General features: G+C 35.0%; 1 protein-coding gene across 3 annotated transcripts in view; it reads right to left on the bottom strand.

Moving 5' to 3' along the window:
* LOC145241540 (monocarboxylate transporter 12-like) overlaps nt 1-27,500 on the bottom strand; it is a 196,361-nt gene that overhangs the window by 24,213 nt on the left and 144,648 nt on the right. For 2 of the 3 annotated variants that reach the window (XM_080104597.1, XM_080104598.1), the window contains exon 2: nt 2,807-4,736. In XM_080104597.1, the coding sequence (XP_079960723.1) occupies nt 2,807-4,580 (1,774 nt within the window). In that variant the 5' untranslated portion in view covers nt 4,581-4,736. Of the gene's footprint in view, nt 1-2,806; nt 4,737-20,507; nt 21,197-27,500 lie in introns of those variants that run through there. The other variant, XM_080104596.1, reaches the window with a different exon arrangement.

Raw genomic sequence — 27,500 nt, 5'->3', positions numbered from 1 at the left:
TTGCGATTACGGGGGTGGCGACAGCAAGGCGAAGCACGTGACGGCGACTGGACTTGAGAAGACGTGTTGACGCGGGAAGAGAAAAAGAACGTGTTCGACGCGGCAGAGTTTTGTTAACCACATGGTGAACGAAGAAACTTGTAAAACCAAGATGTAGGCGTAGTTTGGCAAGTACCATGAATAAATGTCTTTTGTTAAAACCAAACAAAAAGGATGAGTCGAATTTCTTTCCTTTGTTTCTTGTCGAGACTTTCATACACAACATCGGATCGGTGTTAAAATATAACGACCATGTGTGTGCGTACGTTGTGTATCTTACAGTCGAGGATAAGAATGGGCCGGCTGTTGCCGGCATGTGATCGAAGGAAGAAGAACATGTACATAGAGCGAGATAGACTTTTAAGTGATATCGAGACAAGAAAGTAACGGGAATAAAAACTTTTGTTTAAAAAGAAAAAAATGTCGACCCGGATTTTTATTTTTATTTTTTGTTTGTATATAACGACACCATTACATACGCGTATCTGCTCAGTTGTTGTTTTTTTTTTTGTATATATACATAGATTTATATATGCGCGTATATCTATAGGCGCTTATATGTACACATCTATGTTGTAAGTACGAATTCATAGGCAATTAAATGTAATGGTAGCTTCTGGTAAATTACGGAGTTGTAAGTATTATGATATTAAGAAATTAAGAAATCAAATACAATAATTTTATCCCTAGTAATCCAAAAGTATACTAGACTGGAAGATATACGGGTATGTGTATGTAAGTTAGTGCCGACGTATCTATGTATGCGTACACGTGTACGCTGACATAATTGGTCACAGATGGATATATTCACACACACACACACACACACACACACACACACACACACACACACACACACACACGCGCGTGCGCGCATATATATATATATATATATATATATATATATACTAGCTGGACATCCGGCGTATCCTAAGGTTTACACGGCATTAATCCATTCCGGGGGGGGGGTTGATGGTCGTAAAGTGAAATCGCCGCATGCCGAGGCCTAAGCAAGATTTTATACAGTACGTATTAAAATTAGTAACAAAATACAGTACAGTATACACATGTATATAATCAAATAACGTTATAAATAACACCATAACGATAACCAGGGCCGGAAAAGCGTCATATTTCACATCATAACCTGAAAAAAGCATATCTTAGGGCCACTGTATCCAGGGATTCTACTATATATATATATATATATATATATATATATATATATATATATATATATATATATATATATATATAATCCTAATTTTAAGCGAGCAATTCAGAAATTGTTTTGCGATGTAGCTTTGATTTGAAAACTGAATCTCTAATAATTGGCGCGGTGTAATCATCTTTGTGATTAAGATCTTCATAAATAACAAACCTGATGCCAACCCAATTAGCCAGGAAAGCCCAAATCAAGGGACGTAATTAGGCTCTCTACAAACAAATGCCAACAATATTAAGAGTTGCAATCAATAGCATTTACTGATGTAAACAAACAAAAGAATTTATGCTACCCATAAACAACGGACGTAATGAAGTTCTTTATCAAAAGTATCTCCCAACTTCATCATCCATCATCATAATCAATTTTATTGTTACACACACACACACACACACACACACACACACACACACACACACACACACACACACATATATCCACTTATCTAGTGTTTCCTTTTCAGATTAAATGTTTTTAACTCATTTCAAAGTGTTTTTTAACATGTTTTATTAACTGTTTGCTCGTATATATATATATATATATATATATATATATATATATATATATATATATATATATATATATATATATATATATACTTTTTTGATGAAAGCCATGACAGCCCGCAATTTCATTTTCCAAACTTGGTGGTTTGGAGGATTAATTCCATTCAAATTCCATCGTTACCGTTCTTGTTACCGGTTTGCATCCAAGTTTTCTTAGGACGTCCCATTTTTCTCTAAGCTTCTATCTCAAGATCTCTGCATTTTCTTATCAAAGAATCGCTTCTTTCAACATAACGAAACCAATATGTCTGACTGGTCATCAAGAACTCACCCGGCTTAGGTATATTTGGACTAACAAGATATCAGAATTTATGTTTTTAAACTCTTTTTCATCTCAAACAAGGCATATTACCACATAGAATGCAAGGAGTTACTAGTTGAGATCCTGTCTAATAAGAGATTGTGGAGAGACGAGCAGTCTGTGATTTCAGTTTCCAAGTTTGACAATTCCATTCAAATCCTTGTTGATAGTTTGCATCCAATATTTTTTGAGACGTTCAACTTTCCCCCGATCTTATATCTGAAGATCTCCGCATTTTCATATTCAAGAATTGCTCCTCTCAAAGTAGCCAAACCAACGATTGTTATGAGTTTGTCAAGCTTTGATATATTCAGCCTCACCAAGAGTGTATCGGAACTGATATGCTGGATTTGATCAGATCAGATTGATTTTGTATACATACATGCACTCATATTTAGATTGTATCGAATGATATAATATTTTATCAACGAATGTGCATCTTATTAAGTAATATATATTACCTATGAACATACACTTTTTAACTACTAATATATATCTTACCAACCATTATACAAATTGTATTAAGTAATATACACTTTAACTATTAATACACACTTTTTACCAACGAATATATACTTGTAACAACTAATATACACCTTACCTACGAATATACATATACAAGGTTGTGAAACATATGTCTAAATCGGAGAGAAAAAATATTTTGATATAACTTACCAGCCACTGGTGGTCCTAAAAGGTTTGCGATTCCCTGGTAAAGAAGCATTAAGCCGTAAGCGCTGGTTAAATTGTCCAGTCCAAGGTAATCCACAAGCAGGATCGTACACAAAGAATTATTGGCACTTGAGAAAAATCCAAAGATTGCCGACGTTACACTGAGGTAGGCGTAATCGGTACACAACGGCATTAGAATAATTGAAATACCCGAGATGAGAGTTGAAACGGCGTAGACTATCGTTAATTGTTTGTGCATACGATCGCCCACAAAGCCGTACACGATCTGTCCAAATGTGCTGACCAGTCCAAAGACGGACAGCAAATACGAGGCCTTGTGCTGTGGCACTCCTTTCTGCACGCTCTGATCAACAATGTAGATATAAGGGATATCACCCCAAAAGAAGAAAATGAAATTTGACACAACAAATAATATAAACATCGGGTGCGTGAGAACTGAGCGATTCACCATGGTCTTCAAGAGTTTCTTCATCTGCTTTAAGAGGTTTCGAGTTTTCATCAGCTCGCACCATTCCAAGAGGTCCTCGGCACTATCTGTGTCATCCGTCGTCCCGACCAGATGCGAGATTTCCGGACAGCTGCACGATTTCTGGTCGAAGGACAACTTTAGGAGGTTTCCACGGTAGAAGATGTCTTTCCGGTAGAGAATGGTTTGCTGACTGGCAGCGGATGGTTTCCGCTTTGCACATGATTTTTGCTGCCATACATCCTTCAGGGTTTTGTCGGGGATATTATCGGAAGTGCAAAAAAGAGGAGCAACGATTTTATTGTTCGAGAAAGAATCGGGGTACGATGTAGTCTGCTTCACCTGTGGTTCCCCGAGAACTACCCGTACTTCATCATTCTGTTGGCATGGGTTACCCCAGAGTTTCTGAAAGACATCGTTTGAAATACTGACCCGCTTCAGTTGAATGTAGGTTGGAAGGTGAACAACAGAGTTTGACACAACAAGATTAGCAATGTTTGAACAATATGTCAGCTGAGCATCGTAGCTCCTTGATGAGAGACACTCGTCAAACTTAGAGTTCAAGTGAGCGTCATGTTTTGAAATTTTTGTGAACGTCTCAAGCGCTTTCTCGTATTTCTGTTTCGGGCTGTATTCTAAGGGTCGCAGCAGACACCCACAAACCACTACGTTGCCCACTATCCCCCCGAGAATCAGCATGGTTCCTCTCCATCCATAAAGATCAATGAGGTACTCAAGTAAGGGAGCAAAGACGGACGTGCCGATTCCGGAGCCGCACACGGATAAGCCCGTGGCAAGTGCACGTTTTTTCTCAAAGTAAAACGACACACTGACGATGGAAGTGACGTACGGAATCGACATACCAAAACCGGCCACGAAGCCGAATGTGAAACAAAGCATCTCGATCGAGTTGACGAATGCGCTTGCGACTATTCCCGTCATGGAGATAATCCCCCCAGCAATGGTCATCTTCCGACATCCGAACTTTGTGGTGAGGGCTCCGGCGAGCGGGCCGCAGATGAGCGACACGCCGACGAACATGGAACCGACCCATGATGTTTTGCTCTTTGTTTCACCAAATGTCTCCAGCAGCTCCGTGAAAAAGACCCCAAACGAGTAGGCACACCCATCAGCAATGAGGTTCAGCAGGAAAGATGAAAAGAGCACGACCCATCCCCAGCCACCGTCTGGAGACTGCGGGTAAATGCTCTCTTCCGAATCACTTGACTCGCAGAAGCTGCCTCTCAAAGGCCGCGTGTTACAATTCTTAGGTTCGTCACTGTCGGACATAATAAGGTATCAGAACTGAAAAATTCTGCCAGATAAATGGTAAATATGGAAGATAAACATAATTTTGTCATAGGTCTGTGCAGATGAAGTATACTGTGAATGCGATTAATTGAGTTGCTCGTGTCAGCCATACGCCTCCAGCCCAACAAAGTGATCCTGCAACAAAGAGAGAAAAAAGGGAGAGATTAGACACGCAAAAAGATTTTTTAGTATCGTTGTAATTAATAACGTTCTAATAAAATGTTACTATTTATATACGACGAATTAAGTCATGAGAAATGTACAAGGCACAACTGCTCATACTGATTCGCTGTTCGAGTGACATTTAGGCACGACAAACTAAACACGACAAATTTAAGCACGACAAATTAAACATGACAAATTTAAGCAAAACAAATTAAACAAAAATTTAGGCTCAACAAATTAAGACACGAAATATTGTTCCTACTGTATTTTTTTTCGCCAAAAATCTTTGTAAAAAAATAAACAGTTTTTTTTCAGACCTTTTGGATATATTTTTAAAATACGCGTCAATCATAAAAGAAAAAAAATAATGTTAACAATACTTATTTACCTTTTTAAAAATCGTGAATGTTTCTCGTTCTGTTATAGTAAGTTGTTTTTTTTAATAGCGAATGTTTACTAAAAAATGATAATGAAAAGTAAATATACCAACAAATTATTTAATTAATTTTTACTGGAGAAAAAAACGGTTTACCAATCGGTCGATGCTAAACACGGTTGCTTGTTGTTATGACATAAGAATCCTTGGCTCCTATAATAACGTGTGTAAATATCGCAGGAACAGAGAATCAGCAAGAGCAGTTGCTGTGCTTTGTCGTACATTTGTCGTACGTTAATTTGTCGTACACAATTAGTAAAACTCATGTAGGTAATACATAAATCTGTTTCGTCAGTCATATTAGTTAGTTTATATTTAATTAGTCATACATAAGGAAAGCAAGAGGTTTTACTCTTACAATCAAAAGTCCTAGGACTGGTGCACATAACACTGGGACAAATTTAATAACAGACAATTTTTGCACTACTTATCGATTGGCTCACATTCAACTTTATATATATATATATATATATATATATATATATATATATATATATATATATATATATATATATATATAGTGAGAGAGAGAGAGAGAGAGAGAGAGAGAGAGAGAGTAGAGAAAGGGAGATGGAGAATTAAATGGAAAGGAGCTGCTAGAAAGATCTTATCCTGCTTTGACAGAGTTCAAAATAGAATTCGTAGCCTAGCAGGGGATGCCCTTTTCTCTTCTGTTGCAATATTTTGGAACACTAATGGGGTATGATCCCACACAGTCGGACGATTCTATTTATAAACGATGCTGCTAAGAACTGACGAATCAAATTAATTCACGTTCTGCTACCAACCAATCAGAAACCAGAATTGCTTCATAAATATTAAACCTTTTCTGGGGCAATTTCACATGTTTCTTTTCCCGGGTTTCGACACGGTAAGAATATTTTGTTCTGTGGAACTGTCTACTACAAACAAGTCACCTCCCAGGACTTGTGTGTAACAGCGAACCATCTGAAACTCAAAATGGCTTACACTTCTGCAACATCTTTCTCACAGAAGAGACGTTGCGAGTCTGTCTTTGCTTTATCATTATTTTCATGACAAGTGCTCGTCTTAGCTCCAATCTATGGTCCCCACTCGCCAAACTTTCACAAGAAACACTCATCTACCTGAAACCACTATCAATAATCCCCCCCTTTATCTGTGCCTAAACCTAAACGTAAATTACATGATTAAATTCTTTCTTAGAACTGCACAACTGTGGAAATGTCTTTCGTTTGCCTGCTTTCCAGCTGACTACAATGTGGTCGTCTTCAAGTCCAAGGTAAACAAGTTCTTAATGAGCCGTTTCCTTAAGTAATCTATTTTACCAAATTCCCATTACTAACGATTACTACGATATTGTCCCATTGACTACTGAACACTTTAACCCTTATCCTCGAGTGGCCTCTGGGCCTTGATAAGTGATGACTCCTGTAAAAAAGAAGAAGATAAAGTAAAGAGAGTGAGAAGTAAGAGAAAAAAAACATCTGTCTCTAAAGAGAGATAAAAACAAAACTAGAGAGAAATAAAGAGCGAAGAAAAACAAATAAACACAGAGAGAGAGAGAGAGAGAGAGAGAGAGAGAGAGAGAGAGAGAGAGAGAGAGAGAGAGAGAGAAAGAAAGGGGGAAGTAAGAAAGAAACAGGGAGCAAGAAAGATAAAAATACAGTTTTTGGATTATTTTTTTATAGCGTCATCATTTCCTAATTGCCGAGATGTAAGGCATATAATGCAATTATGCTTCATTAAATAAAAATCGTATTTCTGATCGATTTTAATATTTTAATATTTAATCCTGGTCGATACCCTGCAATAAAAAGAAAAAAAAACACAATCAATTTTTGTTTATTTTTTTATTTTTTTTTTGACGATATATATTTAATTCTTTAATGTCTTACGCGCGTTTCGCATTCTATAGTGAAAATCGTCGTCTTGCATTGTTAATAAATAAAAATGTATTTCCAATGTGTTGACATTTCATCTTGATCGATATTTTAGGTTCGATTAGTCATACCCAAGAGAAGTCGAACTCGGTAATCTTTTCGTCGCATTTGCAAATCTGCACAGAATCTGCAAATTAGGACTTCTACCAAGTGATGGCTGATTGAACGAGAACATGAAATTATCCTCATGGATTGAATAAAAATTCCATTCGAAATTCCATACAAATTCACGAGTTCAACAGAAAAATTCGCGAGTTGGACAAGATATACCTGCAGAAGGTTGGAAAATAACATTCAAGATGAGAACAGAAGTTCAAACAAATTATACTAATAATCAATCTTCTTCTCAAAAATTTGGAAACGTTCTCTCTCTCTCTCTTTCTCTCTCTCTCTCTCTCTCTCTCTCTCTCTCTCTATAACGTGATCAACCTGAGGAAGCAATTTGCCTTCATTGGGGAACCGAGTATGCTAAGATACCTTTAATCGATCCCGAGTAACAGCAGATATCCCGGAGATTTAAAACAGAGGATATAAATATATATTTTATTTCATTGTCAAAATCGATATATTTTCTTATTGTTTGGAAATTAGAGAGATATATTTTGTATTCAAAATTGATGACAGAAATTTGGGAATAATAACAATTGACATTGTCTGGTCTCGACGAACTCAGAGCCAGATGTCGGACTGACAGTTGGTGATCTTAGGGGTCATGAGAATTTAATATTGACTTGAATCTCAGATTGCAAAATTTGTGATACGGCCAAATTGCACACCCGCAAAATTTGGGGTTTCCCCAATTTCGTGGGGTAATTTGATTGGCTTGGAGATTTTCCACCCCGACCACACACCTTACTATATAGTGTTAGTGCCGCGCGAATTTCGTCAGTTTCGAGGCAGTTTCCAGCCAGAGTTTGTAACCCCCTCCTCCAAACCTGTCTGACGCTGTCTGTGAAGAGAAGAGAGATTTGAGACTTTTAAAAACTTACTAAGAACTGAACCATATATATGTAAAAAGACCTGTAATATATTTGTGAAGTAGAATAGACTTCACGTGTCTGTTTTTCTTTTGCCTGCAGCTTCGATATTCGCTTTCAGCATACAGGATTCAATGTAACGACCCTCTAAGAAGAACCAGACGATCCGAGCTGAAGTTTCCAAGACAACAGGGGTTACTCTCCCTCTCTTTCTCTCTCTCTCGCTTTCTCTGAATGCTTCTCTTCCCTCTCTTACTACTATTCTTTGGCTCTACCTTTCTGAAGAGTGTGAAAAGTAGTGGAATCTTTATGTAGCTTACTGTCAATCAGATTTCAAAGAAAACAATGGTCGTTATCAGTGAAAAATGAATGGTGAATGTCTGTTGTGTTGGTTACACACATACACACACACACATTGCTATAAGTTTTTGACGTATTGATATTCATATTAAAACCCTTTTTTCTTCTTATTTAAAAAGAACATTCAACTTTGTTATATATCTGCAAAAGATCTAGCTAATTTGCATATTTTTTAAACATTCATTTTAATTGATTCCGCATTAGTCTTTTCTGTTTTCTTATGGGATGATCATCTTTAGTTAACTATTACATGTAATTATATTCATGCAAATATTCTACATGATTTATACTTGCGTAATATTTGCGTAAAAAGCTTATAATAAACACAAACCTTTCTATACATATATTTATGTATGTGTATATATATTTGTTTGAAAAAATTTGCTTACCAAACTCCTCTGTCAGTTTTTGGTCTACAGACATGAAACTTCATATATAGGGTATAGGAACACACGCAGACTTTATATTTGGGTTTTAGCCGGGGAAAATGTGAAAATTAAAAAATGAAATTTGCCAGGCGAAGGTAGAACGATGGCATTACGAATATGTATGCGAATCGCTATTTGTTCATGTTTTAATTTTTAGCCTCGCAGAAAACATGTCTTCATAGTACAGCCATTAACGTCAAAAGAAAAAAGTAAATCGTAAGCTAAACATTTTGGTTTCGATTCTTGGTGGTGGTGCATGACTGCACGAGTCATATTTTTTAAACTTCTTAAATCATTACTATATATTGCTCCCAATATAATATAATATAATAATAAATACGAAATCTGCATTAATCAAAATATCATACTTGAGCGCATTTTACGACCGGGCAATACCGGGCGGTATGCTAGTATATATATATATATATATATATATATATATATATATATATATATATATATATATATATATATAGTCACTGTGTACATTTACGACCCATGCGTTTTCTGTCATCTATGTTTGTATTTATATACCTTGAACAGTGGAAATTTTAAAGTCAGAACATTCTGACCTACAAAAATGTCTGAGCAACCCCGTCGGCATACTCTGATAGATGCACCTCGGACGATTAGTAATAAACTAATCTCTTTTCAAACAGAGATGATCAAGTCAGGGAAAGGTGGATTTTCCAGAACTTTGCAGAAACATACCTCAGCCCAACAGAAACAAGGCCTCCTATCTAAAATGGTCTAGACTGATTGTTGAGGACATTTACTCGACTTTGTTAGAAAATAAAAAACATCACACTTAAGCTCAGGTGAATGCATGGGTGAATCATCAATGTTTTGTTTTAAAGGATGGGTATTTATTTTTCTCCCACTGTGAGAAATATGACCTGCAAAAAATGCCTGGACATGCCGTCGGCATTCCCTGATAAGAGTGCAGTAGCGATGAGCAATAAGCTAATCACTTCTCGAAGAGAGAAGGTAAAGTCTGGGGAGGTGGACCTCCTGGAACTGCACAAGACTAGCATCGCACTGCAATCAACAGGGAAAATGCCATTTCAGAAATGACTTAGACTCTCTGTTGATTTTGTTGCCAAGGGAACAAATAACTTTAATCTTTGTTACTTCAGCATCTATGACGTCATAAAATCATCTAGACATCTTCGATTTGTTTTAATAAATAAGCGTCGTAATCTAATATCTATTCGTAAATCTATCTATCTATCTATCTATCTATCTATCTATATCTATCTATCTATCTATCTATATATCTATAAAAACAGAGATGTGTGTGCCACAGACGATTTCTGATTGGTTAATCCAATAATCACATCTCCTAAAAAACTATGGTTCGTAGGCTTTTAACGATACCATAAAATATTATGGCTTTATTTATTGTCCATCTTGGAAGGGTTTAATTTTTTCCTAACTTGCGATTTACAAATTACAAAGATACGAAACTAACTTACAATCTAACAATCGAACCTCCGACATCACGGCCGTCATTATGAAACTAAACTAAAAAAAAAAAAACCCGCGTTCACTCGTGGTCTTTACATTTCGGGTTTGGGTACGTGTGCAGTTTTCCATCGACATTAAAAAATGGAAATATTTTAAAAAAAAATATATTGTACGTACTCGTCATGGGATAAAGTTTTCCTACAGAAAAAATCACGTAATTTCATCAAGTAGTTATTTTTTTATAGCGAAAAAAGAAAAAAATCAACGCTACAAGCGAAATTAAACAGAAAGTTCAAGTAGGGGGATTTCCCCCTTTTTTTTTATAGCGAGGCCAAATTTCGCGAATTTGGCCATTTTTTAAAGCAGTTTGGCCTTCAAAATTTCTGTTTGGCCATTTTCTTCACCGATGAAATAAAAGAAGCAAATAAAAACAACGCAATAAAACTTTTAAAAATACGGCACACTTTTGTTGTTCTTGTTTGTTTTTTTTGGTAATTTTCCTTATTTTTTTATTTTTTCAAGATAATACTATTAAATGGACACTATTATGCCAAATTAGCCCCCCCCTCCAAAAAAAAAAAAATGCACAAAAATTCGAGATTTAAGGTTTTGACGAGATAATTTAGCGAATTGTCCGGACTATTGCGAGATAACCATCCATTAGTTTTTCCTGAAATTTTGCCACAAATTGTATTTCATTACATAGATGTGCATAGTAACAACATTTTTTTGCCGAAAATTCCCGTTGCGTCTCCAGATTTCATCGGTGAAGAAAAAGGCCAAACAGAAATTTTGAAGGCCAAACTGCTTTAAAAAATAATATTTAATATATTCAACGATTTGACCTTTGAGAACTCTACCAAACTCCTCCTACAATTTTGGGTCTAAACAGTAAACACGTGATATTTTAGATATAGATTCCTTGGACATGGATCTAACTTATTAACTTTACTTGATCCCTAAACAATAAATGTTAAAAGGTCATAATAGGGGTCAAAGTTTTAAAAAATTGACCCTTTTTTTTTTTTCTCAGCATTAACCTCAAAACACCTGGGCAACGCCGGGCACCGATTGCTAGTATTTTATATAAACGTATTTAACAAATTCCAAATGTGACACAAGACTGAGAAAAGGAGGATAGGATGTAATGTTGATTTATTAGCCTCATTCACCACAATAAAATCACTCCATAAATTACGTACTTAAAACGGCAATATATTCACTATATGTAGAGGTGAAGAATAAAAATTTTATATACCAAAAAAATTAAATAAATAAAATAAATAAAAATATAAACGAATGAGGTATTTATAACGGAAAAATTATTTGTCAGTATAAGACCCCCTCACAAGTAAAGGTGCCAGATAAGGAGTTTTGCCAGTCAAAAAACGATGCAGCCTCCTCCCCCAAACTGACTTTATTCAAACACTTTGCAAGTAGGCCTACATCTCTAACAAAATAGCAAATCTGTCACCTAATTGGGGTCGGGAATGGGAATTATCAAACAAAAATTGGGGTAAAAGAACTTTGGTGAAAAAAGGACGAAAATAAAAGAGGTATTTATGACGTTATGCATAACAACATAGGTTAATAAGAAAAGGGGACCCTAAACTAACCTACTCTAGTTGGACCAGATCGAAAATGTCAAAGTTCGTTTCAGCTAACCAAAATTCTTTCCCTAAGTTATGTCCGAAAACCACTTGAGATTAACAGCATTAACTCGACACAAGCTCGAAACTTTCACTTAAAGTTTGCCAAATAGAGTCTCACTTTTTCCAGCTTAATACACATTTTCGAAAATAAGAACAGGCCGGAGAGTAGTGAAGGTCACCTCCCGGAAAAATTCCATCTATTGCGTCGACCAAACCACGCCTCTCATAACAGCTGGTAAGCAAAGAAAAAACATAGCGTTCATTTGTCTTCATAATCAATGCCCATTTACAGCATGTCAAAATTGACTGCAGGACAAAAGAACTGTCCATTCAACATGCGAACCATGAAGTCTTTAACTAATTCACACAATCGACGCAAGATGGCGCAGTGAAAGAAAGTGTGATCAATATCTTCCTCCCCGTCTACTTATCGGATACAAGTCGGTGTCTCTGCAAATCTTGCTGCATAAAGTCTTTTGCCGACCCAGAGTTCATTTTTTCATTATCAGCCAGGTGAGTGATACCTCATTCTAGGCGCCTAAGGCCGTACTAAACGGAGCTCCCGGTTCGTAAAAACGCGTTCCTCAATCCTATAGTCTTACAAAATTAGAAAGTTTCTCCCATTTATCACTCATCTATTTCCATCAAAACGAGTTACTAATTACCATTGACCCTTATCCTCGAGTGGCTTTTAAACTTGATAAGTAATGACAAAAAAGTGAACAAATCTTACACATTCCGAAACATTGTGTCTTGTGTAGTTTCTACTTTGTGTGAACACCCCCCCCCACACACACATATAAGTACGACTTTCATAATAAATTGGTGCTACCAGATCAGGCTATCTAAAGATATCGGTTTCTTATCCAAAAGACACCATACAATGACGTTATTTTTTCAGTTGCCTCTGCAAAACTCAATCATGCCCTTCAAAGCCAAAAACACAAACAACAAGTTTCCTCTACACAATCACAAAACCAAACACCAGGAATAAATATCTGAAGATTAATATAAATGGAAGCATGAAAAAACTTTTACTAAAATGATCGGATTTGGCATTAAATAACCCGAAAAGGATTGATATGCCATAAAACAAAACAACTAAACCAAACTCCATGAATAAATATTCGAAGATATACAGAACTTGAAACAAAACTTTTAAGAAAATGACGGGATTCAGCATTAAATAATCTGAAAAGGGTTGATATGTCGTGAAACAAAATAACGAAATCGCACATTGATAAATATGTGAACATATAAATAAGCTGAAACATGAAACTTTTACCAAGAATTACGGTAGTTTTTTTTTCTTTTTTTCCACCGGAATCACCACTTATCAAGGCTCGGAGGCCACTCGAGGATAATGGTTAATTGGCTATACATTAGTCAATGTGATTATAGCGTAGTAAACATAAGTAGTGGGAATTTTGTAAATTGGATTACTTAGAGGGACGGTTCATTAAGAACTTGTTTACATTGGACTTGAATACAATCAGATTGTTTGGTATTAAATAACCCTAAAAAGGGTTGATATGCTGTAAAACAAAACAACCAAACTAAATTTATGTAATAGAAGTTGGCAAGCCGCCCAAATCACTCACCAATTTGAGAGTTATAGGCAAAGATGCATAAGCTGCTGATGATCAATAGCAAATTGAGTGAGGCAGATCTTTTCTGATCAATATCACCGTGTATTTGCTGCCAGGCTATAAACACTGTCGGTACGCAACCCGCACCCAATATCGCACACATACGCACACCTTGGAAGTTGCTCCATCTTGGCACACATCATCTTTCGACACGGAGAGGAAAGAGGAAGAAAGAAAGAGTTAACCTATTACGATTCTAGCATTATTTAAATACGCGTGTATGAAAATAATAGTATTTTCAGCATAAGGTTGTATTTTATGGAAATCGCTCCAGACAAGGCGTTAATCCATTTGATGTAAGGAGCCTACAAGAACGGAAGATGATTATCACAAAGAGGGAAAACAGTGAGCAGGAAGTGTTCCACAAGCCTGTAGTTCTTGGAAAGAAGCTATTAGAACAGGAAGCTGTATTATAATAAGGTATCAAAACAGCGAATTGTGTGAAACGAGTTTGAAAAAAAAAAAAAAAAAAAAAAAGAAAAAGAAAAGGCAGGAAATAAATCAGACAAATCTGAAGAACACATGTCAAAAAATTGAAACTAACCACATCACAACTGTGAGAGAGAGATAGATAGATAGAAGGGGTGCAGGGAGGAGGGCAATTAAATTACAGATACGTTTTTGCACCTTATTAAGGACCTTCAAATAAGGTAGAGATTCACCAGCCCAAATATGACAACAGTACTCCATACACTCTTCCTGATCTACATCAATGATCTCCCAAATACCACCCTAAGATCATTCGTTGACATTTATGCGGACGGCACTACCATCTATGGCAACACTTCAAAGGCCATAAATGACCAAGTTCTCACTGATTCTCTCTCCTCTGATTTTGAGCACGTGGTGCAATGGGGAAAGAGGTGGTTGGTTAATTTTAATGTATCTAAAATTAAGCTCCTATCTTTACATAATCAATGCTCTGATCCCTGTCTGGCATCAATTGAAATGAATGGCTATCGTCTTGGAGGGGTTCATGTTTTGACTAGCTTCTGGGTCTGACCTTTACTCCTGATTTGAAATGGAACACGTACATCAAATCTGTTGCCAATGTCACTGGAAAAATAGTGAGATTATTCTACCGCTACAATCAATCTCTCTCTCTCTCTCTCTCTCTCTCTCTCTCTCTATATATATATATATATATATATATATATATATATATGCACACACACACACACACACATATATATATATATATATATATATATATATATATATATATATATATATATATATGTGTGTGTGTGTGTGTGTGTGTGTGTGTGTGTGTGTGGTGTATTTGTTTAAAAAATTTTGCTTACCAAACTCCAGCTGTCAGTTTTTGGTCTACAGACATAAAACTTAATATACAGGGTATTCAAATCCATGCGAAACTTTATATTTGTGCTTTAGTCAGGGAAAATCCGTGCAAAGTAGAATTTGCCAGTTGAAGGTCGAACGATGACATTACGAATATGCATGCGTAACGTAATAGCTATTGGTTAATGTTTTAATTTTTAGCCTTGCAGCAAACGTGTCTTCATAGGTCAGGCATTAACGCCAAAGGAAAAAAGTAAATCGTAAGCTAAACGTTTTGGTTTCGATTCTCAGTGGTGGTGCACCAGTCATTTAAAAAAAAAACTTTTAAAATCATTACTATATATTGGGTCTAATATAATATAATAATAAATACGAAATCTGCATTAATCAAAATATCATATTTAAGCGTATTTTACAACCGGGCAATGCTGAGTGGCCTGCTAGTATATATTAAAATTCCCTGTTTCCCCGACATGCAGAAATTTAAATTTAATGTGAAAAAGTGTCTCACTGTACAAAACCCCACATAGGGGCCAGACTTATAGGATCATACATAGTGTATGTGTGCTAATTCTTATGGGTCAGATTTATGGGGAGGCATACTTATTCTTAGGGCCCAGATTTATAGGGCATACAAATTCTTAGAGGCAAAATTTATTGGGGTATACTAATTCTTAGGGGCCAAATTTATTGGGCCATACTAATTCTTAAGGGACAAATTTATTGGGGCATACTAATTCTTAGGGGCCAGATTTATTGGGGCATACTAATCCTTAAGGGCCAGATTTATAGGGACGTACTAATTCTTTAGGGGTTAGATTTATTGGGACATACTAATTCTTAGGGGCCAGATTTATTTGGGCATACTAATTCTTAGGGGCCAGATTTATTGGGGCGTACTAATTCTTAGGGGCCAAATTTATAGGGGCACACTAATTCTACATCGGATGGGATTAGAGTATGGAGAAAATAGAAAGACAAAAAAAAACAAAAAAAAAAAAAACAATTAAAGGGTTCAATTTATTTTAATCAAATCCAAAGAGTGCACGTGTTTCAACAAGTCCGTGCCTTACAACATTACGTAATTGGCATCATTCTTGACACTTTGGATAGCCATTTCCAATTAAACACTCTTCGTGGACAATTTCTGAACAGCGTACGGCAAGCCAGGAGTATTCAATTTCATCGTCTGCCAACGCAAAGGTTATGAATTTGCATTTACAAAGCAGTTTTACAATTGCGATATATAAAATTCCTTTAGTCAAACTTGCAAATACTCAGCAAACAGACCTAGGATATTATTATTTATTTATTTATTTATTTTTTTTTTTTGCTTAGGAAATAAAACATTAACGGGCGTTCTTTCTTGGGAATTAAAAACCAGAAACAGTGCAGGCGAAATTGCACTACATATCGTCAGCTAAATTCGAGAGAATTTTCACCCTTGCCCGCCCCCTCTCCGAGAATACCATTTTATTTGTCAAGAATACGTTGCGTTCTTGACCAATAAAATCAATTACTTATCATCCATACTTCTACGCTGCAGTTCTCATAGCAAGAAAAACACATGCTTGACAAATTTTCCTTAGCTTTCAACAAGTCTAAGGTTTAATCTATTATATAAAGAGAAGTAGTCTCTGTTTATATGACCTGCTAACACTTTAAAAAATACACAACAAACTCTTACAAAGTTGGTGTTTTGTCAACAGCGTAATTTCGGAAGAATAATGTCTAAAATTTATAAAATAAAAGATTCAGGTACTTATGCACTTATGTTACCGTGCTGAAACAATAACGTTATTTAGAAAGCCATTCTTAACATGGGTATAGGAGATAATTTTGTAATTATTCTGTAATTTCACCTGACAATTTAATAAAAAAATGATATCGTAAAACTTGAATTTAACTTGAAAATACTATTTAAAAAAATAGCACGGTGACATAAATGCATAAGCACCAAGATTTATTATTTGAGGGGTCAAATAATTATATCATTGAATATTATTAGGAATTAAACACATCCCCCCACCCAAGTAAAAAAAAAAAATGTCTGGGAAATGAATGAATCAGCAATTTTTTTTTTTCTAATTGAAAGACGTTAAACCTGGGTTTAATTTATCGTCTCTTGACTACTGTTATTTCTCTAAAAAGAAAAAGATGGGGAGAAACTTAGTTTTAGTACTACTCTGTGAGCATTCATAATTTTATTTGGTGCTCTCAGTAGCGCTCTAAAGGCCACGTAAATTATATTTTTTCACCTCTTACATAAAAAGGAATTTCACTTCGTGAAGGGGGGGTAATACTATTTAACATCTTCTATTTAGTTTTTTTTATGCCCCTGCTAGTACCTTATAAAGAAACCACGGGTATCATGCAACTTTCTTTCCAAAATGTTCTACAGGATCTAAGAAATTCATCATCATCATCATCATCATCATCATCATCATCATCACCACTTAAAAATGGAGGTATTAACAAAATAAGTATTTCAGAAAAGAGTTTGACTTAACTAAACAGAGTAAAATATGTTTCAGAATTTTTTAGATGGCGATTATAAATTTTGATTATTCGAACTATTATTTCCATCTTGGTTGTTATTTTCACAACGTTTCGGTCGATGTAACCTCCGACCTTCGTCATATGCATCTTTTCAAACATGGGGATTATTATTCGTATTATTTGGATGCTTCAGACTACTGTTTACATCTTAAACATTATTTTCACAACATTTCGGTCGATGTAACCTCCGACCTTCTTTAGGTGTATCTTGTCGAACTCGAAAATCTTTTTGTCGAACTCGGGAATCTTTTCATCGACTCGGAAATATGCACGGACTTTCAAATGGGACCCTTTATTGAATCAACGAGAGTAGCATGCTCTCGTTCCGTCAGCCATAAAAAGAAATTAAAATTGTATCACAAGATCTCAAGATGAGAACAGTAGTCTAAAGAATCCAAATAATATGAATCCTCATCTAAAAAAATCAGAAAGAATTATTATGTCGAGTTCGGGAATTTGTACGGAATTTCGAACTGAAGCCTTTATTTAATACACAAGGATACATTGTTCTCGTTTTGTTAGCTTTGCCAAGTTTTAATTATTATATTGTGTCGAAAATTCGCATCACTCCCAAGGAGTAGTTAAAGGTCGGAGTTGATCAGGTGTGAAAAGTTGCGAAATACTGACAAATCGCGACCCCTAACCCTAACCCTGTCGGGAATTGTGTCAAAAAATTTATAACCTTCACTCAAGCCAACGTTGCTTACTGAGATTTTCAAGACACGTTAGATCGGAACTGTGCAAAAAATAAGGAAAGGACCAATACCAAGAAGGGGGTGGAGGTCCGAGAAGGTTGGTTCTACCCTAAGGTGTTTCTGACTCTGCCATTTTATGTTGTTACTGGGAGGAGTGGTGGGTGGCTGGTTATATATTGAACATGCCTTGGGCCGGGGGGGGGTCATTTGGCGCGCATTTGGTGCGCACCACTTCATTCTAGAGAGTTCTGAGGAGTGCCGACGTCGTCCGTATTCTGCGGTGTTCCCTGTTTGCCAGTAGTTGTCTTATACTGCGTCTAAAGTGTTACGTGACGAGGTAAGTTGCTATCAGTACCTCGGTGAGTACTTCATCTGTTACTCGTTGCTTGCCAACATATATGCACCTTTCCAAGTCTGGTTGTGGTGTGGGGTATGTTGCGGACGGGGGCCTCTGTGGAATGTGGGGGTCGTTGGTTCCTTTCGGAGCTAGTCCAACATCTCACGAGAGAGTCAATGCATCGTAGTTTTTCAACTAGCGGTTAACTGACTCCCGAGTTGGGGTCGCGAAATAGTGATCATTTCGCAACCTTTAAAACGGTCGCATCTCGGACCATCCAGCCCAACTATGATCGGAATTAAATTTTCGACAGAACAAAAGAATATCTAGAAAATTACTAGATTCTAACTTTTGGTATCGTGTATAAAAATATTGCGAATGTACATAATATTTCGTATTTTCTAATGGATATATTTTTTTTTATTTTAATGTTATTTAAATTGTAATTTATCAATTTAATGTTATTTGTATATAGTTTTAATGTTAAAAAAATCAAACAAGGAACGTAATTCATGAACGAATTGTGTGTCTGGCTGATTGAAAAATGCAAAGTAAGAGAATATTGAAAATGTCCTGGCGAATTAGAGCTTGCATGTTCAGGAAGTCAAGGTTATCATAGCCGCGCCGGCGACTCAGCAAACGATGGCCGGATCTACTCAAACAGAATAATGGCGTGCTGCCCCAACTGTAAAACCCAGTTGCGCACGCGCAGATGTATAAACATCGTTTCAGCTGCGGGTATATTTCCCTTTCTACGCCCACGCAAATTCGGTGGACTTATAAGCGAAACTTCACCTGTTCCCGCGGACGTCTTAGGAAGCATCTTATGTCACACAGATGTTATTTTTTTCATCCAATCGGATTACGAGGAGAACAAATTTTAAAAAATGTGTTTTTTTTTTCTGAAGGCCTTCGTGGAGCCGGTTAAAATGTATAAAAAGTGCATTTTTGCGCCCAAACGAGTCAGTCAACACTAGTACAGCAGCACGCCGTAAGCAAGCCGTTTGATTCCGTCACCGCAGACATTAAACTCGTGTGCACCATCATTTGATTCTCGACGTAGAGATGGACTTTTTATCTTAATTGATTTTTACCATTTTCTATCTTTTTGCTAAAGTAAGCGATGGACTTTTATATTTTTATATCTTCCTAAAAAAAAAAACAAAAAACCTGGTTATTTCTAACCGAGAACGTTTACTTTTCTCCTTCAAAACATTCAATTACCTCAATCGGGACAAGATCAAAGTGTAGTATCTGTTCTTCAGATGCTGCACTTCTATTTCTTGTTCTCTTTCGGTGGAGGAGAAATCCTTCACGACTGAGACAATTTTTATTTTTGTACCTTTTCTCCACGTTAAAAAACGACCCTGGTGTCTAACTCTGTCCCGTGGGGAGGCATAGTAATAGGTACCTCAATCGAAGGATTTTTCTTGACTATTTCAATACATAAAAAAAAATATTCAATTACCTCAGTTGCAGGACTTTTCTACTTCATCACATATAGAATTTTTAATACCTCAGTTGCAGAACTGTCTTTTTCATTACATGAAAAACTTTTAATATCGCAGTCGCGGAACTATCTCCTTCATTACATAAAAAAGCATTTAATTACCTCAATCGGTCACCTTTCACAAAGAAAACAATCCTGTCTATTCTTTTCATTTATTTACAATTAAAAAAAAAAAATTGTATTTAATTCAACCATTTGTTTCAGTTATCCTTGCTTGATTGTTCAACTCCATTTCTACACTTTATTTTTATTTATTTATTTATTTTTGAGTTTGCGGGATTAATATCGACACCCGTTAGTCCCGCAACAAGGTGTATTTTAAAATATTGAAATTCCTATTGAAATCTACAACTACTACTGCCATGCATATATCATGTATGGAAGATAGACGAAGGAATAGTCTCATAGGTTGATTAGATAGGAAAAGCAAAAAGGGTAAATACTTACGAAATTGGTTTCAACCAATAAATTTTCAATGAGTTAAAAATGTTTGTATAATGAGTTAACTAGAAATTACCAAAAAAGTTCTCATCAAGAAAACGCGAGAAACATCATTCGAAATTATTTTCTTCTTACCGTCCAAAATGGCTTTCGTTATAAAAGATGAAAGAGAAATACGAAATCAAATGGGAAGTTTAAAGACTTTGAAATTTGAAGCCCAAATTCTCTTTTCTTTCAATAAAAAACGCGCGCGACTTTTCTCTGCCGAACTGAAACGAAGTCTTCTTTCTCCGGAAGAAATCCAGTTTCCGTTCTGTATTCTTTCAGACTGGGACGGAATGCTGTCTTAATGTTGAAATTTACAACAGGAGTTTCTAACAGAAATATAACTCCGGGATAATTCATCCAGACAATTGGTAATTTGACAAACGTTTCGGTTCCAGTCAAACGGATCTTAACAAATAATAACTCTATATTAAAATGTAGAATTTACATAAGGTCAAACGAATTCTTTTAAATTCGTTTGGCTACCTGCTGCGTTCGCAGACGCACATTTTAAGTGCTCCTGTAGACAGCAAAAACATAAAACGCCCTAATAACAACCACGTGAGGTGCTTTCGGGTGGTCTACAGTTCTCAAAAGCACGTCTTCCTTTCGACGCACCGAAATCAAAGAAGAAAACGGAAACAAATGGAGCTGTTATCTCTTATCAGGTAGTTTCGTATAAAAAAATACAAATACGAAAATAAGGTTGATGAATCATAAAAGAGAAAACAAGATGAATCTAAAAGTAAAAAGTAGAGAAATTACACAGAAAATAAAAATTAATAAAATTATTAAAACAGAAAATACGAATTAAGACATTAAAAGTAGCTTTACAACAAATTGTGCATTTCATTGAAAATAAATATAAAATAAATTGTAATACACGTGCGTATATATTTGTGTGTTTATACGTATAAGCACGTTTTTACTATTTACTAAAAAAATATAGTTATAAAGCCCCTTTAAGAAATTAAAGTTGAACCCTATTAAGGGAATCAAGAAAAATGATAAACTTTAGCGAAAACTCATTATTCCACCTTCGTGTCGTCGAATACTCTCTCTGGATCTCCGTAAAACATCCGCCGACATAGCATTTATAAATACTTAATTTCCTTCCGTTTATGTGTTAATTGTTCATGGTCTGAAGGAAAGTCAAGAGTAGCTTTGTTGACTCGGTGCGAATCTCCCGACCAACAGTAGTTAACACTTCCTAAACTTATGATTACACAAATATGAAACACTAGGTATGGAGATTGTTGATATTTATTTTAATATATATATTAGTGATGGGACGATTCCGATACAATTACCGATTCCGTGATAAATTCCCGATTCTGATTCTTTATAAATCTCTAATTATTTAACTATAAGATTGTTATTTTCCCGATTTACGTAAAAACACATGTTAAATATGCAGATAATTTCATAAACGTCAAAATACACTTGTGGAAGATGATCTATAGATTTAAGCTTTACTGGTATTATAAAATCAATGAATATTTATTATTTTATCATTATTACCAGCAATGGAAGATTTTACTTTAAACAAAATCAAAAAAAAAAAAAAAAAAAAAACAATTAAAATTAGCATCGAAAAATAGGCACCAATATTTCCGATTCCGATACCCCCAAATGTTCCGATTTTTACGATTCCCGATTGCGATTCCGATTAATCGTCCTAACACTAATATATATATATATATATATATATATATATATATATATATATATATATATATATGCGAACACCAGATCACCGAAGTTAAGCAACGTTGAGCCTGGCCAGTACCAGATGGGCGACCATTTGGGAAGGCTAGGCGCTGTATGTACCACGCCGTCGTAGAAATTTCCAGGTTGATATCTGGAAGGTATTAATTCACAGAGAGAGATGCACCCCAGTCTTCGTTAAGACGTGCATCTACGAGAAGAAAACTCTGATGTAAAACCCTGCGGTTTACTGTATACTCTGCCCTGTGGCAGTCATCTGCACCGACAAAGATTAGCAGTAATACCAAAAAGTGTGGTTGATTCTACACAAAGCCTTCACCACTATAAACAAATCATCTGTGTGGATTTCCGAGCAACTTAGTTGTTGTGGCGGAACCTCATATGTCGAAATCGACGGGAGAGTCGATTATATGCGAACAATAGAAAAACAGTAATAAAAAGAGTTGCATATTTTGTACAAAAATCAGCTTCAAATTTAGATGAAATAAAGTAGAAACAAACACGTATTTTTTAGTCTTTGAATAAAGCTACAAATATGTGCACCAAAAGCGCAGGAAAATGGGCTAATGTTCGGGAGATTAAAATTCAATCCTCGGTTGGTAGTTGATGCTCTTTGCTAACGCAGTGATGATCAAGAATAATTGGAATAATTCTGGCAAAGGGTGTCTCCCTCTTCTACATCTCGATGTAGTAGCTAGTAAAGTGAATTCTCGGAGTTCAACTATGATTGCCCGTTTTACTTAGACATAAAAAAAAAACTGAAAGAGGAAAGAATTACCTTGCATCAAATTCTGAGCTATATCTATAATTGTATAAAAGTCAATGTGTGTATGTGTTCCTTCCTTATACGTTCCAAAACGGCTGAGCAAATTTCATACAAAAGTAGTTTACATGTCTGACAGTGTTCTTAGATATGTTTTATACAGAAATTCATGCGATAAGTATCGAAAATCGAAAAAAATACGACCCCCAAAATAGTCTTTCTTTCCCATAGTATAACAAGTATTTTTACAATGGAATATTTTAGGTTGCACCGGCAAGGGAGATAATAAAATTTCAACAAATAATTTCTTGTTAGAAAAAAAAACAAAAAACAAAAAGATTTGTTCACGTCTGGAGAGATAGCTCAGTGGTAGAGAATTCTACTACAGATCGAATGATCCCGGGTGTACCTCACCATTTTATCTTATTTATTATTATCATTATTAGTAATGAATTCAATTTACGATAAAATAAAAGGTATCATTTAAATCGCCGCAAATCATTTCTTTGTTTGTATATTCTTAAACTAAACATTAATTAGAAGTGAGTTTCGAGGGCATTCATCGTCAAGCCCAAATATCAGCTGACGTGATATTGTAAACAAACACAGACGGAATTTGATGAACTACATTATCATTATTATTTATTTATTTATTTTGCAAATTAGTCCACCGGGCAAATTATTCTTCGTAATATCTAATATTCAATAGAGGGTTGATGCTATCATAATACATACGCAATCTGCATAAATTAAAATATCATGGTTAAGCGTATTTTACGACCGAGCAACGCCGAGCATCCAGTTAGTTAAGTAATGCCTTTAAAACGTGAGCGTCAACAATATATATGAGTCAAACTATTGAACTTATCATTATGAATTATGGAATATGCATTCTAAGCAATAGGGTGAGTAACGTGGGCACATTTATTGATTTTTTGTAACTAGTATATCTCTCTGATATATTTAATAACAGATGAGGTATAAAAATGTCATATAACATTATTATGTCATCAGATTAATAAGGAAAGAAGAAAATAAAATCGAGAGAAAAACATTTTAGGCCATGATATTTCGAAACTGAATGTTTCTCATTCGAAGAGGAGAAAGGCCAACATTATACAAAATATAAAAATATAGATAAATGAAATGGAGGATGCAAATACAAAAAAAAAAAAAACCAATATATAAATATAAGAAAAATTATGTATCTGTTAAGGATGTGATAAGCATATGTGAATAGGAGGCTAAAACGATGAAAAATAAGTATATATGTAAATAATAGTAAGAAATGATTAAGAAAAATAATGGGGGTCATTAAAAAAAGAAAAGGAAAGAAGAGAAATTAAAAAAAAAAACGAATGTGTATAGAAAAAAAGTAGATAAGGAATACAGAAATACATACAAAAGGGGAAAAGACGTGTAAAAAGAAAAAAATTATTAAAAAAAAAAAATGAAGGAAGGAAAATGCAAAGTTTATAAAAAGTCCTTAAAATGTCCAAATTTTATAAAAAAAAATCCTAAATAAAATCAGAAAAATGGCATTCCGAAAAAAAAGATAACTCTTTCTCTATTTTCTCTCTCTCTCTCTCTCCCTCTCTCTTTACACACACACACACACACACACACACACACACACCCACACACACACACACACACACACACACACATATATATATAGTGTGTGTGTGTGCTCTTACGATCTTTGAGATTTTAGATAAAATCATTGAAAATATAATGACGTAATAACTTGTGGAATTATGACGTAGACAATGACGCGTTTTCAGTTATAAACAGATTGATACTAAATTAGAATTTTTTCATCAATGCAAACTATTTGATTACAGAAGAAACGCCTTACAAAAGAAAAAAAAATCTACAAATTAATCTTAGGCAAAACCCGTTTAGGATTTCAGCATAAAAACACCTGAAATGGGTTGACATGCCGTAAACCTCAACATTAGTTTATTTTTCCTTTTTTCATTTTTATATCTTTTATTAAAACTTTTTTCTTTTTCTCTATATTTTCTTTTCTCCCCCATTTAACTGAACATATTCACCTCCTCTCTCACCCATTTACTCTCCCTTTAAATCTATATCTTCATCTCCTCTTCTCTTTTCTCTCTCTTTGCATCATTTCTTCACCCCCTCTGTCCCATCACTCCCTTTAAATGTACATCTACACTCTCTCTCCCTCTCTTTCCTCTTTTTAATTTACGTATTCTCCCTTCTATCTCTAAACTGTACATTCACTCCCTCCGATTTCTTCCTTCATTTCATTCATAGATCACAGTAAAGACAGTTATTTTTTTCCCATACAAAATTACTGTCTTTTGCTATCATTCTATAGCGATAACAAAAACCAAATAAAACAAAAACACTAAAACCCAAAAACAAAATCAATAAAATACACAAAACAAAACATTCAAACTGTTATATAAAAAAAAAAAATAACAAAAGCAAAATATGCTTCATATGAAATATTGCAGAAGTATTAAAAAACGGAAAATCCACGAGAATTTGCTTGAATAAGAAGATTTCTTTAACATTCGCTTACACATTCTAAATGCTCTTTGATTTATGGAATTTAAATGAAAATAAATCATTTCAATGAGCAAAAAGATTTTTCTTCGATTTAATCTTTGAGTTAATCTTAGAGTATTACTGGGCCCATACCCTGTTAAATTACTAGGCCCATACATTGTTAGATTACTGGGCCCACAATCTGTTAGAGTACTAGGCCCACAATCTGTTAGATTACTGGGCCCATAACTTGTTAGATTACAGGACCCATATGCTGTTCATTATTGGACCTATAACCTTTTATATTACAGGACTCATATCCTGTTTCATTATTGGGCTTATAACCTTTTAAATTATTGGGCCCATAACTTGTTAGATTAGATATTATTAGGCATATCACCTTCTATATTACAGGACCCATTACCTTTTTGATTAATGTGTCTATAACCTATTAGATTACTGGACCATAACTTGTTTGATTATTGGCCCTATAACATTTGAAATAACTTGTTAGATTATAGGACCCATAACTTGTTTGAATATTGAGCCTATAACCCTTTAGATTACTGGACCCGTAACCTATTTGGTTATTGTGCCTATAACCTAGGTAATTACTGGGCCCATAACTTGTTAGATCACAGGACTCATAACCTGTTTATTTTTAGGCCTATAACCTTTTAAATAACAGGACCCATGACCTTTTTGATTAATGTGCCTATAACCTTTTAGATTACTGGACCATAACTTGTTTGAGTATTAGGCCTATAACCTTTTAAATTACTGGATCTATCACTTGCTAGATTACTGTACCCATAAACTGTTTGAATATTGGGCCTAATAACCCTTTAGATTACTGGACCATAAGCTGTTTGACTATTCTGCTTATAATCTTTTAGATTATTGGACCCATAAGCTGTTTGATTAATGGGCTTATAACATTTTAAATTACTGGGTCCATAACTTGTTTTCTTACAGGACCCATAACCTGTTTGATTATTGGGCCTATAACCCTTTAGATTACAGGACCCATGACCTGTTTGATTATTCGGCTTATAACCCTTTAGATTACTGGACACATAACCTGTTTGATTATTGTGCCTATAACCATTTAGATTACTGGGTCCATAACTTGGTAGATTACTGGGCCTATAACCTGTTTGATTAGTAGGCATAATCTTTTAGATTACTGGGCCTATAAGCTGTTAAATTACTAGGCTTACAACCTGATAGATACTGGGCCCATAACTTCTTAGATTACCGAGCCTTTGTAAACATTCATATACCTCGGATTTTTCGTGACATTAATAAATATTCTTCATATTACTGTTTCTTTTGTGTACTTTAAAGAGTTTTAGTGGAATTATCAGAGCGTGACTTCCCATTTCATAAATTTGACAATTTCAGATTTGTACTGAATTTTATTCATAATTATTAGTAGGGCTATGACAGCAGCATATTCTTTCCATGGTCTTGACTCTCGAGTATATATCCGACACAGTTAGACACAATTAATCAACCGAGAACCAAATCACTTTACATAAAAACATATAAGATATCAATGGATATATACCTGAGAATCAAAACAAGGATAAGAATATGCTGTTGTCATAGCCCTAATCATAAGACAGGATTAATTAAGCAAGATTCGCTGAATTTCAATTTATTCTCAATAATGTAAAGGATTTTGATTAAAGTTGGAATACGGATTCTAGACATAAGGTTATGCCATACATTTTGTAACCTATATATATATATATATATATATATATATATATATATATATATATATAGCTACAGAAACTATAAACTACTCCAATATATATATATACGTAAAATCTTGATAATTGATATCTATCTATATATAGATTGTTGAGGCTCATATAAACTTTGTTTTTTACACACTTTTTCTGCGCTGGCGAGTTTCCCAGCTGGTATAATGATTA

This window comes from Euprymna scolopes, chromosome 20 (assembly GCF_053919585.1).
Source record: "Euprymna scolopes isolate OS-2025 chromosome 20, ASM5391958v1, whole genome shotgun sequence".
Classification (NCBI taxonomy): domain Eukaryota; kingdom Metazoa; phylum Mollusca; class Cephalopoda; order Sepiida; family Sepiolidae; genus Euprymna; species Euprymna scolopes.
The sequence above is the reverse complement of the archived record's forward strand: the minus strand, read 5'-3'. Positions and strand labels throughout refer to the sequence as shown.